Raw genomic sequence first — 17,035 nt, forward strand, 5'->3', positions numbered from 1 at the left:
AGCGCACAGTACTTTTAGCATTCATGCACTATTGTACTTTTAGCACCAAAGTGTTTGATAAGCACGATCTTCTCCGTTTCCCCGGGAAGATCAATGGTCACGACGTGACCGTACTCCTTGATAATGGAAGCTCACACAATTTTGTGGATGCAAAATTGGTGCAGAAACTGAGCCTGCGGACGGGAGACAGTGACCATGAGTATCGCGTGAAGATGGCTCGTGGCGTGGATACGGATGTATGGAATCGGATGGTTCTAGACTTGTCGCTCGAGCTAGCTTATTACAAAGAGAACCTAGATCTCCACATCATGCGCCTGGACAGAGCAGATGTTATTTTAGGGATTCCATGGTTTTATGATAAACAAGACTCATTGTATATAGACTATGTACATCACTCTCTTGTAATAAGAAGTCTGTAAATAATGGTTTTGCAATATCAGTTGTTACTGCTTTGGAAATGTGTAAAGAAATAAAGTCTTCTGATGTTGACTTTTATCAATGTGTACCATCTGCTTGGTTTGATTCATTAGTGCTTGGTACTTCTGTCACTGAATTTCGTAAAAATGTTTCATGTTCTTCTTTTGAACTTGGGGATTCCGATGAATCCAACCTTATCCGAGAAATCATAATGGATTTCAAGGATGTTTTTCCTGATGATCTACCTCCTGGCTTGCCGCCTTCGAGAGGAGTAGATCATGGCATTGAGTTGGTGGCTGGTAGTCAGCCCTTCTCAAAGCAACCCTATCGGTTTAGTAAAACCGAGGAGGACGAGATTCAGCGACAGCTGAAAGATTATCTTGACAAGGGTTTTGTTCGGCCAAGTAAGTCCCCGTGGGGAGCGCCAGTGTTACTTTCCCGAAAGAAAGATAACACTATGCGCTTCTGCGTCGATTACAAAGGGTTGAACAAGCTCACTGTCAAGAACAAGTATCCGCTCTCGCGCATGGACGATCTGATAGATCGGCTCCATGGAGCGTTGTATTTTACGAAGATAGACCTGCGATCAGGCTATCAGCAGATACGGATCAAACTGGAAGATATTCCTAAGACAGGCTTCCATACGCGTTATGGTCACTACGAGTTTTTAGTCTTGCCTTTTGGTTTGACCAATGCTCCAGCTACTTTCCAGCAGATGATGAATGATCTGCTGAGACCATTTTTAGGCAACTTCGTTGTTGTATTTCTCGATGATATCTTGATCTACAACCGAAGTTTGTTTGAGCACCTAGTACATATACGCACTGTTCTCGAAGTACTGAGAACTGAGAAGCTTTATGCTAAGGCTTCTAAGTGTGAATTCTTTACGAAAGAGCTTCTGTACTTGGGTCACATCATTACTTGTGATGGAATTCGCGTCGACCTTGAAAAATTGGATAAAGTGCGAAATTGGCCCATTCTCAAGAATGTACGTCAAGTAAAGTCCTTTTTAGGCTTTATTGGATTCTTTCACAAGTTTATCAAGGATTACTCTAAAGTTGCTCCTCCGCTTATGCAACTTTTAAAAGGAGGGGTGAAAGGGCCGAAGACTTCGAGTCCTCACCGTAGGGGTAATCCCCCTGTTGTTTGGAATGAGTGTCTCAACGAGAGCTTTCGGACACTAAAGCACTTGGTGACTATTGCGCCAATATTGCACATTGTGGATCCTAGCAAACCGTTTGTGGTTGAAACGGATGCTAGTGATTATGCTATTGGTGCAGCATTATACCAGGATGGACGTCCTGTTGCGTTTGAAAGTAAGAAGCTTTCTGACGCTGAGATGCATTACCCAACGTATGAAAAGGAGCTTTACGCCGTAGTCCACGCCTTGAGGAAATGGCGGCACTACTTGTATGGCTCTACGTTTGTTGCATGGACAGATCATCACTCCTTGCGCTATATTTGTGATCAGGGTGATCTCAGAGGCCGGAAGGCTAGATGGGTTGAGCTTATACAAGAGTTTGACTTTGAGATCCGTTATAGAAAAGGATCCAGCAATCGAGTTGCCGATGCGCTCAGCAGGATTCCTGAGGTCAATGCCTTGTCTATGGCTGAAATCTCGATGGATTTCTATCTCTCTCTCCGAGGGCTATGTCGTTCTGATGGCCATTTTGGCAAGATATGGAACGAGGTCGAAGCGAGGCATGACTCGCATATAGGCTTGGGTGGTCCGGAGACCCAAGTGAGTCGTGCTGGAGAGATGAGACAGTGACAATATTCCATTAGAGATGGACTATTGTTCAGAAATGGTAAAGTCTGCTTGTCGGAAATTGATGAGATTCGACAAAGGAATTTGTGCGAATGCCACGATGTGGGCACCCAGGCATCCAGAGAACTTTGGCTTTGGTCAAGCGATATTTCTATTGGCCAAGAATGCGCTCTTACATAGAGAGCTATGTGAAGAGATGCGCTCAGTGTCAGGTCAATAAGAGCGCCTTAGGAAAGCTAACCTGCTACACCCATTGGAAATCCCAGATGCCAAGTGGCAAAGTATTTCCATGGACTTCATCGTTGGTTTGCCAAATACTAGTCGGGGCAATGACGCTATTTGGGTTGTGGTCGATAGACTCACAAAAATGGCGAAGTTTATAGCAACGAAGTCGACAATAAAAAGCCATGAGTTGGCGGTTTTATTTGTCGATCAGCTTTATAAGCTATATGGTCTTCCAAAGGATATCGTCAGTGATCGAGATACTAAGGTCACTGGCCGATTTTGGCGAGATGTGTTTGCTCATCTTCAGACGAAGTTGAGTATGTCGTCTTCTGACCATCCTGAGTCCGACGAAAAAATTGAGAGGATGAATCAGACGTTAGAGGACATGTTGAGAGCCTATGTCTCTCACACGCAATTTGATTGGGAAAGGTATCTTCCACAGTTAGAGTTTGCCTATAATAGTAGCAAGTATTCTGCTACTGGATTTAGTCCGTTCATGTTGATGTATGGATTTGAGCCTAAATCCCCAATTGCTATTGGCTTAGAGAAAGTCAAGGAATGCCAAGCTCGTGATTTCCTGTATGACATGCAAGAAATGCTCGAATTGGCTAAGGATAGTATAAGAACGGCTCGTGACCGAGTCACTACTTATGCTAATCAAAAGAGATCTCCAAGGACTCTAGATGTGGGACAATGGGTCTATTTGAAGATACCCAAGGATTCCAAGACTATGCGAACAGGAAAGCATTATAAGCTTTCAGCTAGATATTGTGGTCCATTCTTGATCACAAAGAAAATTGGCCAAGTTGTCTACAAACTGGCTCTTCCTTCGGATGTTAGTGTACATCCAGTGTTTCATGTCAGCCGCCTTAAGGTAAAATTGGGCGAAGCCGACATCGTTGTGCCCATCGAGGAAAATATATGGCGAGATATGCAAACTAAGTATATTCCTCGAGAACCAGAGGCAATTTTAGATCGTCGTACTTGTCATTCGCGTCAAAAGGCTCATGACGAGTACTTAATCAAATGGAAGGGTCAATCTGAAAGGTATGCTACTTGGGAACCTGTTAGAGCTTTGAAGGCTCAGTATCCCCACTTCATTGATGAGGACATCAATGGTTCTTAAGGGGTAAGTATGTTATGTCCCGCTCACAGGAGAGGGGATCTAGCCTAGATGTCGTCGGGATGGGCGTCTAGTGTCCGGGCGGACGTAGTGTGAACACGGCCAGTGTGTCCGGCCATTATTATAAAAGGGAGGCCAAGGCCTCATTTGCAGTTATCGACCCCCACTGGCAGAGTGCTAGTGGTTAGCCCGCGAGGCTAGGAGTGCGCGAGGTCACCTCGAGGAGGTGAGACCGGGTGGTATGGGATGCCCGTCTTACAGGTGCACGCCTACGTCCTCGGATGCTGGCCGGAGCGCGGGGGAGCTGCCGGATGGTGGCTATGGTCGGGTGGTTCGTCCGACGCGTGTCTGTAGGCGGTCTGTGTAGCCGGGAGATCCTCTCTCTGCGTTCGTTTCAGATAGCATTTGAAATGAATAGAGCTTGACATGCACATTTTTTTTCAAACAACTTTCGTTCAAAACCATCAAGTATATCTGGGGATTGAGTGTATACAATTTGAATTTTCCACTATCGGTACCTACTCTTTATTGCTCTTGCTTTTGGAGGGAGAATGCTTGCTACAAAACAACAGTAGAGCAACGAAAACAAGAAAGACATCACTCGTCAGGTGGTAGCTGCAAAAGTTGACTCCGAGAAGAGTCCAATCCATTGATCTATCATGATAGATAGATGGTATCTGAGATCTAATTTGGTTTATAAAACCCCGTCTATTATGTCTATGGAGTGTAAACAGAGAAAAACAACAAACTATTACGATAGAATTGTTCTTGGTTGAACCTCTTTGGGATGTGCTCTTTGCTGCTCCACGCTCTCTAGTTTTTTGTTGTCAATAGGAGGGTCTTTTGCTAGTATTTGTGTCACAAGTGTGATGATGTGGCATGACTCATGTTAGGTGCAGCGGAATGAATGTTTGCGCTTTGCTCAAGATGAGTGCTCCAAACTGTGCTCAAGGTTCCTTTTGTTCTTATGGAAGGTAGAGCCTTCCGTTCTTAATGAGAGAATGCTATGATCACAAACAAAGTGAATGGACACTGTGCGTGCAAGTGTATGAGACTGAGAGAGAAGAGAGATACGACACCAGAGACGTTGTAAAACCCTCCTCTGAAGGCCCCACTCTCGTCGGCGAGAGTGGTCTACTATTGATTGCACAAACTGGTACAAACGGTATGCATGAGACTGATGCAAGTTTAGGCTATGTTAACGATGACGACGGGGATGACGACACCGACGTAAGGGCTGAAATCTGCAATCTTTTATTTGCTGTCCAAAAACACTATGGACTAAAATCTGCTACAATCCAAAAACGCTGAAGTTGGGGCTGATCTCTGCTGCTGAAAACGCTGATCTGGCAGTTGGAAAACGCTGATCTGGCAGTTGAAAAACGCTGATTTACTGCTGCGTTTTTATGCTGAAAAACGCTGTTTTGGACTGCTGCGTTTTGGCTGAAAACGCTAAGGTATTGCTCGCGATGGGGGATCAGGTATTGCTGGCGATGGGGGATCTGGAACTGCTGCTTATGCCGATGGTGGGTCTGCTGAAAAACGCCAAGGCATGGTGATGAAAAAGGCTAGGGGTCCTGCTTGGGGTGGAATCGCTTAGGTTGGGAGTCTTGCTTGAGAAGTTGCCTGTTGAGCGGTGGAGCTCCTGCTGCCTCTTCTGCCATTTAGTGCTAGTCTAGGTTTGCTTATACAAACTTACTCAATTTGCCCTACCTACTTTTCAACAAAAGTCACTTAAAAATAATAAGTGAAAAGTGTCAAAAATAGGTAAAATAGGCTAAATGCACTGGAAAATTCCCTTGAAGGATTCTGATGGGAATGGATCATGCTGTGTGCAACCAAAGGATATGCATCTACACTAAGTGACTGGGTATGCACGGTCTACGAATAGACTCACAAAAGTGCCAGATCACTTCTAGTCTAGATTGACTGGACTGACTGAACCCTGGTCATGGTGTAGCTACTAGCTTGTCCATGGACACATAGGGTTGGATGTGTCACGTGACATCCCTCCTTTTCATAGTGAGGTACTGGTAACGAATTGTATGGCGTCGTGGAGATCGCCAATAACATCCGCAATCTTGGAAGGGACTCTTCGCCGGCCCACTTTGATGTGTGGGTCATGTGATACTTGAACTTCATAAAGGATTGCAAAGCTTGCTTCTTTGGGCCGCGCCGAAAGCGACACAGAGTCTTCTGTGGCTCCTTTGATGCTTCAACTTTGTCTAGAGACCTGCTTCTTTCTTCTTCAAGAATCTCCATGGCTAAAAATTCCTGAAACCATTTCCAACACAAAAGCATGAACATACCTATTCCATGTAAAGTGAGTGGAAAAAATCTTGTGGTCCTAATAGACCGTGCATGCAATGTAGATGAACAAAGAGACGGAGTGTCAAACCGTTCACCACACACACGCAAACAATAAGATCGAATCTTTCTCTTCTGATCGAAAGCAATCAACTGTGGCTATTCACAACGGAAATGCCCATGCTTGGTGCTCATACTTTCATGTGCTCTTTCTACAACTGTGTCATGCCAAGGAAGAGACATGGAATGTGACTTCCTTGAATGCATACTTTTCAGCTTTTCATGAAAAATCCGCATACATTTGTGCTCATCCAAGACTAAAACGTGCGCAACATACAATATGTCATGCCTAGTAAACAGGATCACATAAAGACGCCGACTAAAATACAGGAAACGATCACGAATGAAACACTCGATCAATGCGTGCGTATCAATCATGCGAACACATAATACTTCCTGTGAGGGTTCTTTGGACCGAGGCTCGAGAGCAAAGATCGGTTCTTCGTGACTGATCGAATCTACAACGAGGTTAGCTTCGCTAGAAAAAGTATCAACTAACACATCATCCTTGAGAACAATCACGTCAACTTCATGCAAATTATCATGCTTGTGAGAAATCACACCTTGATCATGCAAATCATCATGCTCGTGAGAAATCACATCTTGATCATGCAAATCATCATTATCATCCAAATCATCTTGCTCATCATTGTCAATCAAATCATCATGCTCATCATTGTCATGCAAATCATCATGCTTCGCACAATCATGCAAATCATGTGTGTCTTGCTTGGGAGAAGAAGAGACTGAGAGAGTCTCCGTCTCATGAATCTCTTGCATCTGTGCTGGCACTTGAGAAAAGAGTCGCAAGAACTCTTGCATGTGTCGGTCGCTCTGTTCTTGTCTTGCTTTGGCTGCTGCCATTCTTTCTTGGTGTTTGCGTTCCGTTTCTGCTTTCTTTCTGCTCTTCTTTCTGCGTGTCTGTGTTTCATTCGTGCCATTCTTTCAGCATGTCTTGCTTCGCGTTCTAACTTACTTTCCATAAACATCTGGTCCAACTCCTCCATAGGAGTTAGTGCAATCCTTGGTGTAGATGGGGAAGGGGGAGCATTGGAAAAACCTCTTGGTGGGGAAAATTCTTCTTCGCCTCTCTGATGCTCATCACCTCCAAGCGAAGTATCCATTCTACTTCGAGTGATGACCATGCTGAAGTCGTGGGTTCTTGTGGTTCTTAAGTTCATGAGGAACTTGGGTTCTTGTGGGTCTTGGGTTCTTGGGTGCTTGAGGGTCTTGAGGTTCTTGAGGTTCTCTTTCGCTTGCAAACCGTGTTTGAGAAGGATCTTCTCTTCACTCGAGTTCTACTCCTTTCCGTGGGCGCACCTCTTGGCGGCCTTGCGCTCACACCAAGGTTGCTTTTTCCCACCTCACGTCGATTGGCCGGCCACTTAGTGCACGGTCCGCTCTCAATGAGTGAAAAGTGACACAAGGGGAGGTTGGACAAGCCCTTCTTTCCTGGGATTCCTCTCACTCTTCAAAAACACGATCAGGAATCGACACGCCCAAGTGAACGTGCGACCGCAACAAGCAAAAAAAATTCTTGTGATTCTTGTGGTTCTTTCCTTGAGTGATACAGAACGCTGCCAAAGCTCTGATACCAATGTTAGGTGCAGCGGAATGAATGTTTGCGCTTTGCTCAAGATGAGTGCTCCGCATTGTGCTTAAGGTTCCTTTTGTTCTTATGGAAGGTAGAGCCTTCCGTTCTTAATGAGAGAATTGCTATGATCACAAACAAAGTGAATGGACACTGTGCGTGCAAGTGTATGAGACTGAGAGAGAAGAGAGAAACGACACCAGAGACGTTGTAAAACCCTCCTCCGAAGGCCCCACTCTCGTCGGCGAGAGTGGTCTACTATTGATTGCACAAACTTGTACAAACGGTATGCATGAGAGTGATGCAAGTCTAGGCTATGTTGACGATGACGACGACACCGACCTAAGGGCTGAAATCTGCAATCTTTTATCTGCTGTCCAAAAACGCTATGGGCTGAAATCTGCTACAATCCAAAAACACTGAAGTTGGGGATGATCTTTGCTGCTGAAAACGCTGATCTGGCAGTTGAAAAATGCTGATTTACTGCTGCGTTTTGGCTGAAAACGCTAAGGTATTGCTGGCGATAGGGGATCTGGAACTGCTAGGTGACTGCTGCTTATGCCGATGGTGTGTCTGCTGAAAAACGCCAAGGCATGGTGATGAAAACGGCTAGTGGTCCTGCTTGGGGTGGAATCACCTAGGTTGGGGAGTCTTGCTTGAGAAGTTGCCTGTTGAGCGGTAGAGCTCCTGCATTTTTCTGCCATTTAGTGCTAGTCTAGGTTTGCTTATATACAAACTTACTCAATTTGCCCTACCTACTTTCCAACAAAAGTCACTTAAAAATAATAAGTGAAAAATGTCAAAAATAGATAAAATAGGCTAAATGCACTCGAAAATTCCCCTGAAGGATTCTGATGGGAATGCTTATGATCATGCTATGTGCAACCAGAGGATATGCATCTACATTAAGTATCTGGGCATGCACGGTCTACGAATAGACTCACAAAAGTGCCAGATCACTTCTAATCTAGATTGACTGGACTAACTGAACCCTAGTCATGGTGTAGCTTGTCCATGGACACATAGGGTTGGATGTGTCACGTGACAACTCAGTAGCTAAAAGGGCCACTTAAAGCTTTATTGGACATCAAATAAAGAGAACCATCAAGTTTTGCGAAATCAAAAGCTGGCAGGAGGTTTTTGTAAATTGCACGGTGAATTGCGGGCTGCCACGTGATAGTCTGTACGGCCAATTCAAGTTTTATGCCAACTTCTGGGGCTTTGCTGCTCTTGTTTTTGACAATGAAAAGCAAACCGGGGTGCCCAGTTTAGGGGCCTCGTGGAACCTTTATAAGTGAGCCTTGGGGGACTCTCTGGGGGATGAGCTTGGTAGCCGTTTGCAGAGATCACTCTCTGTCCGTTGTACCTTTGTGATCATCAATCAAGAAAGAAATACTGAAAGGGGCGCCATTCTTTTGGGCTAGTGCATTCGGAAGCGGAACTCTGACTCTCTCTCTCTCTCTCTCTCTCTCTCTCTCTCTCTCTCTCAAGTTCAATTGTTGCAGTTTCTGTTTGTGTGTTGCTATTTAATCTCTCGCTTGGGTGTCCAAGCCTAGTACAGTTTGACTCAGATGAGAGTGGCTGTTGCAAAGGGGTTGGAAAGCAACCGGTGTTATTCATATATACCTGTTCACCTCCTATATAAGGAGCCTATTGTACTTAGTTTTAATTATTCATTCAATGAATCAAATCAATCCAACAGGTGTTTTCATCTCTTGAGTCTCAGTTTAATCTATAGTATGAAGTTTTAGTCTCCAAATGGATCTAGAATAAACCTCTTTGAGAGCTTGTGCTCTAACTCGAGCAAGAAAGTCTTGTCAAGCAACTGGTTCCCACCTTGGTACTGGTAGCAGAGTTCCCTCTTCCGAAGCCGGCTCCTCAAGACTCATTACCAAAACTAGATGCAGACCCCATTCAGGAGGAGTACTGTGTTTATGTGACACATCATCATGCCATACAGTTTTAGTCATCCTTTTTGAGCAGTGAGCATGGCAGAATCACAGGATGGCGACGACCCTATTCCACCCGAGGATGCGATGGTAGTTCTTAAGCCACTTTCAACAAGCTTAGTGCCAGGAGCAGTTGTAGATGTAAACCTCTTCATGGACTCACCATACTGCTTCTCAAACTCCTTATACTGCTGCTCTGCAATCTTCTTCCGAAACTTTTGGGACGAACACGATGAACCAGACTCAACTGTTGAGGTAGACAATCGTGAAATTCAATTTCTCTATTAATTTTTAAGGTTGCACAAAGAAAGAAATTGGATGCTAAACTGCTTGAGCCTTACAATGGTCGCCGCCACAAGCCCGTGCTGGACCAATCGCTATTCAAAATGGAGGTCTACTTGTCCAAGACGGAATTAGTAGAGAGCAAAAAGGTTGCACTTGCTAGCTCTCTATGAAAAGACAACATTTCTTTGGTGCTAACGACGGGTTGCAGAAGGCAAACACACACCTTCTTGGGGAAAATTCCGGCGCTCTATTCGCAAAGCGTTTGAATTTGCTAATGCAGATTTTCATGCCCGATTCGCTCTCCGCCATTTGAGCCAAATTGGTTCCTTGATCGCGTATATCCTAGAATTTCAAAAACTAACTCTGGAGATGGAGACTCTCAGCCCCTCTGGCAAACTACATAGTTTCATTGACGACAACCTTGAAGGACGATGTTACAAGTATATCCCTACCACCTTGGACGTTGCAATCGCCTATGTGGAATGCCTTGGCGATAATGGATGCCCTACAAGGAATTTTTCTCCCGGTAACCATTCTTCAAACAACTCTCACTCTTCACAGTGCGATCGCAGAGGACGCTATAGTCAAAGTCAACATCAATAATCTCAGTTCAGGCAGCAAGCAATGGTGCCTTCTTCAACTTGAAAGCTCTACTCTCAAGTTTGACATTATGAAAGAAAATGTCCCTCTCAAACGTTCCACTTGATTGTGGTAATGAATGTGATTTTCCTCAAGATTGGTGTTCCATATACTGAGCTAGGCTCTTCTTCAAAAACTTTTTCGAGTTCAAAGAAGGATGGATTATGTACAATTTTTGGTGGTGACCATGGTATGAGTGTCCCAAGAGACCAAATTTGTCTAATTTCAGAAGAAATTCCAACGTAGAGACATCATTGAATTTTGAACAACTTGCTTTTGCTAAGAACAAAGGAAAATCTGTGGTCAATACAATTCGTATCTTGGCGGATACGACTATACTTATGACGCATGCTCAGTGTGATTCTATGGTTTTGGAACCTTGTTAAGAAAGTTTTGAGCCTTCTTGGAACTCTCAGTGGTTGCTTCATCAATGTTTTGGTGGACAACGGTTGCTTTAGTAATTTCGTCAACACTCAGATAGTTCGAGAGCTTGGCTTGCCAACTCAAAAGATATCTCGCTTGTATGATGTGGAATTAGCAGATGGATCATTTTTAACTTGTGATGAGACAGTTCGACAGTTGCAGTTAGTATTCAAAATTATGCAAATCAACAGGATTTCGAGTTATGCCTTTATCTTATTACGACATGATTCTTGTCAGCATTGGTTATTCCAATATGATCCAGCTGTTAGCTTTTGAGGACATATTATCAATCTGTTCAAAGATGGACGTGAATTGATTTTACACGGGCTTTATCATGTGGAACAAGTGATTCAAGCCTCACGTATACAAGTCAAACAACATGATACAAATGCATAATTTTTACTTATTTGATGAAATTTTGGATTCATTAACTTCTCCCAAATCAATCGATGAAGACAAAGATGATTTCGAGCAAGAAGTTTTTCCAAGCAATACTCTATTAATAGATAAAGATAAAGGTGCAGATCCTGAGGTAGAAGACGATTATGCTTTCTTTGATTCTTTGACGTAAGTCATGAAGTAACAATTTCTGAAGAATTTTGGGATTCTTTAATGGATGATTATTGTAGTCTCAATAAAAAATCCTCTCCAGTGATTAGTAAAGTTGAAGTTATCTCTTCCAAAGAATGCCTTAAGAAGATTTCCTCTTCACCGAAATGTTTTATAGTTATTGCAAAATTTTTAACTAGAAGTCTTACATCACATGAAGGAATTTGAAGATCACTCTTTTGTTGCAATCAACCTGATTAAGCTACATTCCTTTCAAAAGTCTTTGAATGATGCAATGGCTTGTAATTTGGTAGTCAAAGCACAAAGGTTTCGTAAGAAGCTCAAGTTTAAGACAAAGGTCCGGGATAACTCAGAGTGAAGATTTTTGGAGATTCGATTCTTCTCAAGAATTCTATCAACATCAAAAGTCATTCCTTTGAGGCTCTCATTTAGACTCATTTAAAATGGGAGGGAATGTCACGATTGTGACTATGTTACATTATTTCATCTAGTCCTTGATGCAGATACAAGATTGACCAACCATGGAGTATCCCTACTCTGCGACTATTCACCAAAGGATGCACCTCTACAACAAATAGCCACACTCCTTCAACCATCGGTCATGTCCCTACACCCAATTGTTGTAGCTCTTCGCCTAAAGATGTGCCTCTTTGCCTAAAAGACATGTCTCCACATAAAGGGTCTGTCTATTTATATGTACTTGTTTGCCTCCTATATAAGGAGCCTATTGTACTTAGTTTCAATCATTTATTCAATTAATCAATTCAACAAATCTTCTCGTCTCCTAAATCACAGTTTAATCTCAAGTATGCAGTTTTAGTCTTAATTCTAGGATTAGCACCACTAATCCTCACAATGCCCCCTATTGGGCTCAATTGCTCTCTATTAGAGGTACTCCCCTCGGCTGCACAACCAGCCTCATACCCCACGACCTAATAAAATAGGGCAATAGCATGGGAAGAAGGGAATAGGCCAGCAAAGGGAGCCAGTGTCTGGGGAAAAAGTGGGATGATTGGACGAATGATGATCACGACGTACAATTGCCTGGAGGTGTGCTGTGTAATCACCTCCAAGCTGATTTGCCAGAGCTACACCCATGGCATCACTTTTAAAGGTTACAGAGGGGGCCCTAAACTAGGCGCCCCCAAAAGCATTGATAGCTAAAAACAAAGCCCATCAAAAAGCCCCCAAAAGTGTAGGACGGATGGCCACATGGAACCCTTGAATCGGGGCGTGACTCATGGCAGAAAATGCGGAAGCTCATGCCACATCATCAGTTCGTTGGGTTTTGGCGGGGGCTTCATTTATTATTAATGTCCATTGCAGTGCCATGTCATTAAGTTTGTGGTAAGACGCTTCGACTCTAGCTCTGACAAGCTTGAGTGCTTAGTACCTTCCATATGAGTAAAAGATATCAAGTAACCAAAAAGACTTGATTTTATTAATTTTGAAATGGGCGAAGCCAATACAAGAAGGCTGACTCGCCCTTAAGTTTAACATCAACGACCACAATTCTACTCTTGCTATTCTTCAATTGGAATTTCCTAACTCGATAGTCCACAATGACAATGTTCTTGTGGTGCCAAGGGATCCCAAAGAGCACATCACAGCCCTCCCAAGTACCTTCCATATGAGTTAAAAATATCAAGTAAACAAAAAAATTTGATTTCATTAAGTTTGAAATGGGCGAAGCCAATACAAGAAGGGCTGACTCGTCCTTAAGTTCAACATCAACGACCACAATTCTACTCTTGCTATTGTTCAATTGGAATTTCCTAACTTGATAGTCCACAATGACAATGTTCTTGTGGTGCCAAGGGTTTTCAAGGAGCATATCACAGCCCTCCAAAGGCATGATATGGAATTCCTCCTGCCCAATGTAACCCTGGCAATGTAAACGGAGTTTGCCAATGATAGGCGTTACGGTGACTTCATGCCATGGTGCCGCTAACACTGCATCCATCTGTGGCCCATCTCTTGAGGCTTAATACCCAACCGAGCAGCCATATCTAGTGAAACAAAGTTGGCTTTGGCTCTGGTGTCAAAGAAATGAGAGCCTCTCGATCTTGTACTTTGCCCCATGCTTTGCAGAGGTTAGTACTCTTATCCTCGTGGTCTCCAAGCGTCTCCATGAAATTTGGTACAAGTCTTGCTTTTATATTCCCTTCTTTGCTTGTTGCTTTGCTGCTTTAGAAGTTTCCGATTTGTCCTTAGGCATTTTGCTAACACATGCCCTACTTTTTGTTTTCTTCGACACACCAGAGGGCCCACACGAGGAGGTGCTTATCCCTTCCAAATATTAGCCATGTTACATTGTCAGGCAAGGGCTGCGTGCCATCGGGCAAGAGCCACGTGTAGGCATCACCATGGCCACCTAATTGATGCATCACGTGTTGGGAATGACGGAGAGAACTCATAGCAACCAGCTAGGAACCTCCTCCTCGGGTGACCCTCCCCAGGAGGAGGATGCACTCGAGTGTCCAAGGGCAAGAGCCCTAGCAACGTGAACACCAGGTGAGCACAAGGTGTCCCTCTAGAGTGTGACCCAATGGGGGATTTGAACCCACAACCCGTAGGTTGAGAGGCCAAAGCCTTACTGTTAGACCAACTCTTTGGGGACAACACATGCCCTACTTCACCACACCCGTTACACTTTCCTTGCTTGTAGTATTCTTGCCTGTACAAACTTCTTACCTTTCTTCTCCCTTTTGAATTTTTGATGTTATATTCCAAAATGGAAATTTTACTTAGCAGTCCAAGTTAACTCGAGTCACTTTGGTTCTTGACGACAATGCTATGCGATGGTGGGTCGTAATTTCTTTCAAAAACACATGGGCGTGAAACTTGGCAAGAATTCAAAGTTGCCTTCTATCTTGAGCACTTTGCTGCTATTGCTTCTCTTCCTGAAGGGATGGTTTATTTAGACTCCCAAGGGAACAATGCATTCAACACATTGAAGTGCAAGTTGTCTCCTGAGTCCGCTAGTCTTGAATCTAGATAGATGAATCTCGTCCCAAACTGTTAGAGAAGCCTACAGCATATGAGAAATGTCTATTTTGTTTTATGTATAAGATGTAACAAAAAAAGTTGGACATGCAAGGAGAGTTACGACAAGCCAAAACTCATGGTCTCATATCATGTAAGGAATAAGAGGAACCATTGGTAACCAAGGACATTAGAAACACCGCAAAGAACCCTTTTTGTGCAGGAAAAATACGTGAAGAACCACTAAACAGTAGTATTGTATGACCAAAAACTGCATGTTGGGCATAACTGCCTGCAAAACATGGGATATTGTCCACTTTGGAATTTGTTCATGCATGTGTCTGTCCACTTTGAAAATCTTGAAAGACTCAGCAGCTGCTTAATGATGTTCTTTTTGAAGCATTCCTTGTATCTGGCCTTGTTTTGTGCTAGACTTTGTGTTTTTCTCAAAAAGTCACAAATTTCTTCCTGAATATCAGGTTAGGATCCAGTTGGAAACTCTACTTGCAGAGAAGGCTCGGTTGGCACAAGAAAATGCATATTTTTCAAGAGAGAATCAGTTTCTGCGAGAAATGATTGAATACCATCGCCTAACAATGCATAATGGAGGCACTGTGTTGGAAGAGAGCATGCTTGAGGTTACGGAAAAGCCATTGGATCATAACTTTGATGAGGCTGATGAACTACCTCCAGAGACGATTATTTCTACCGTTAATTAATTGAGTGTATAGTTATTGTTGTTGCTGGTTTTTATATACTGGCACTGCCCCATGTAATATGTGGGGTGCATGCCTGGTTTTTGAAGAGATACTTGTACATGGGGGAGAGTACCCACAAGACCCAAAGAATTGGGTGTATCTATTAAATTGTGATTCTTCAGTAATCAATGACTTTTTGTGTGTGTATTATTCAGAGACTAGCCTTTCAAGCTTCCTGGAGGGTCGAGGTGTTCTGCTACGAAGATTGGAGGGTATCTATTGGCTCCCATATCTGAAAACCTTGCCTGTTTGGGGTTTTCCTAGTCCAAGATTGAGGAGCTCATATATATTGACAAGGGTCTTGTGCATGCCACATTAGTAGAATCTAAATGTTGTCACATATTACGTTTGGTGAGCGGCTGGCACTACAAGTACATAGCAGTGCGAAATAGGGAAGATTGAAGAGAATCATTTCGGATTTGGTCAATTACTGGTGCTGTCGTCGAATTTGAAAAGGAATGTGCAAGAGTGCAGTTGGTGCAATGACGTTTTATCTGATAATAGATAGGCAGTGACGTTTTTGACTGGCAAGTGTTTAATGACAAATTGCACGTTCTTAAGTTTGCCCACTCCACAAAAAAGAGAGGCGTTTGAAGTTGATAAAATACGTTGCCCTCATTCATGTAGGTGATGAAACTCACATATGCTTTGTGAGTTTTGCCCCTGCAATGAACTATAATAAGTCTGTGACATATAAATGGTATCATTTACTAACGTGGAAGAAACTTCTCGACTGAGACTGGGTAGCCTCCTTTCAGCTAGTGAACTTATAAATTTGAACACAGAAAATGCCACGAGAGCTGTCCATGCATTGAAGTCTTCAACAAAAAGGTGATCGAGGTGCACAATGTGGAAAGTAAACAATGGTCATCATCCCACTCTGTAGTATGGCCTCAATGTCCTCGTCAGCTTTTGGAGAGAGGGGGGAGGGTGTGCTCGTCTACGGTGTGCATCCTCGGGTGTCATTGAGTAGTCAAGCTGGATAGCTTGATCAAGAAGAATGCCCCAGTGTGTGTGTGTGTGTGTGTGTGTGAGAGAGAGAGAGAGAAGGCCAAAATGACCTATGAGACCAAAATGATAATAGTCTTGGTGGATCCCAGGGATTCACTCTATATACAAAATGGGACGTCACTTGCGTGCGGATAACTTTGATAAAACCTCTATATACTACTTACATTAGGGAATATGACCCCTCTTTCTACGTTTGTACGAAATTCAATGCAAAAAAAGGGGGGGGGGGGGGGGGGGGGGGGGGGGGAAAAAATTCCCAACAATCAATTTAATCTCCAGGAACCTCAACTAAACAACCAGCACTATGATTAATTATAACTAGCTCATGTGACCCGCCTATGACGGGTCTCGCTTGCGCTTACCAATGGTACAACGATAAAGCCTCCAATGGTGCTTAGTCATGCCAACACTATCTACATAAGCCCTGCATTGAGAGAGAGAGAGAGAGAGAGAGAGAGAGAGAGAGAGAGAGAGAGAGAGAGGGGGGCGGGGGCTTGCAGAGCCCCATAGAAGGAAGGCCTTCTAAGTTAAGCATGTGAGGAGAAGAAGAGCCGATATAGCTACTGCCATGGTTGATGATGCCAAACCTGCGGTGGTGCTCAGAAGAAATACGGGAGATGTTGGAGTAGGGGATGTAGTTGAGCTGGAACATGGTAGCTGCATTCAAAAACCTTGTCTCATTTGACCCTTACCTACAAGATGTAAGCTTATGTGATTGCATTTGGTGTGAAAACCCTCACTTTGTATCCGTCGAAAATAGTCCAGAGCTTCTTGACCCTACCCAAGTTGGGTATATTTCACAATCAGTACATTCCAAGAGACGACATCCCGAACACAAAGCTTCTCAAGCACTTTTTGTGCTTCATGAAGTGCACCACATTTGGTATACATGTCAACCATTGCGGTGCCAAGTGTATGTGATTG

At 43.6% G+C, this 17,035-nt stretch overlaps 1 protein-coding gene across 3 annotated transcripts in view; it reads left to right on the forward strand.

Moving 5' to 3' along the window:
• LOC147465994 (uncharacterized) overlaps positions 1-15,250 on the forward strand; it is a 67,029-nt gene extending 51,779 nt beyond the window's left edge. For 2 of the 3 annotated variants that reach the window (XM_086523176.1, XM_086523168.1), the window contains exon 6: positions 14,822-15,250. In XM_086523176.1, coding sequence (XP_086379302.1) covers positions 14,822-15,061 — 240 coding nt within the window. In that variant the 3' untranslated portion in view covers positions 15,062-15,250. The remainder of the gene's footprint in view (positions 1-14,821) is intronic. The other variant, XM_086523183.1, reaches the window with a different exon arrangement.
• The last annotated feature ends 1,785 nt before the right edge of the window (positions 15,251-17,035 follow it).

The sequence above is a fragment of the Adiantum capillus-veneris genome, chromosome 1 (assembly GCF_014529385.1).
Source record: "Adiantum capillus-veneris isolate H3 chromosome 1, ASM1452938v2, whole genome shotgun sequence".
Classification (NCBI taxonomy): Eukaryota; Viridiplantae; Streptophyta; class Polypodiopsida; order Polypodiales; family Pteridaceae; genus Adiantum; species Adiantum capillus-veneris.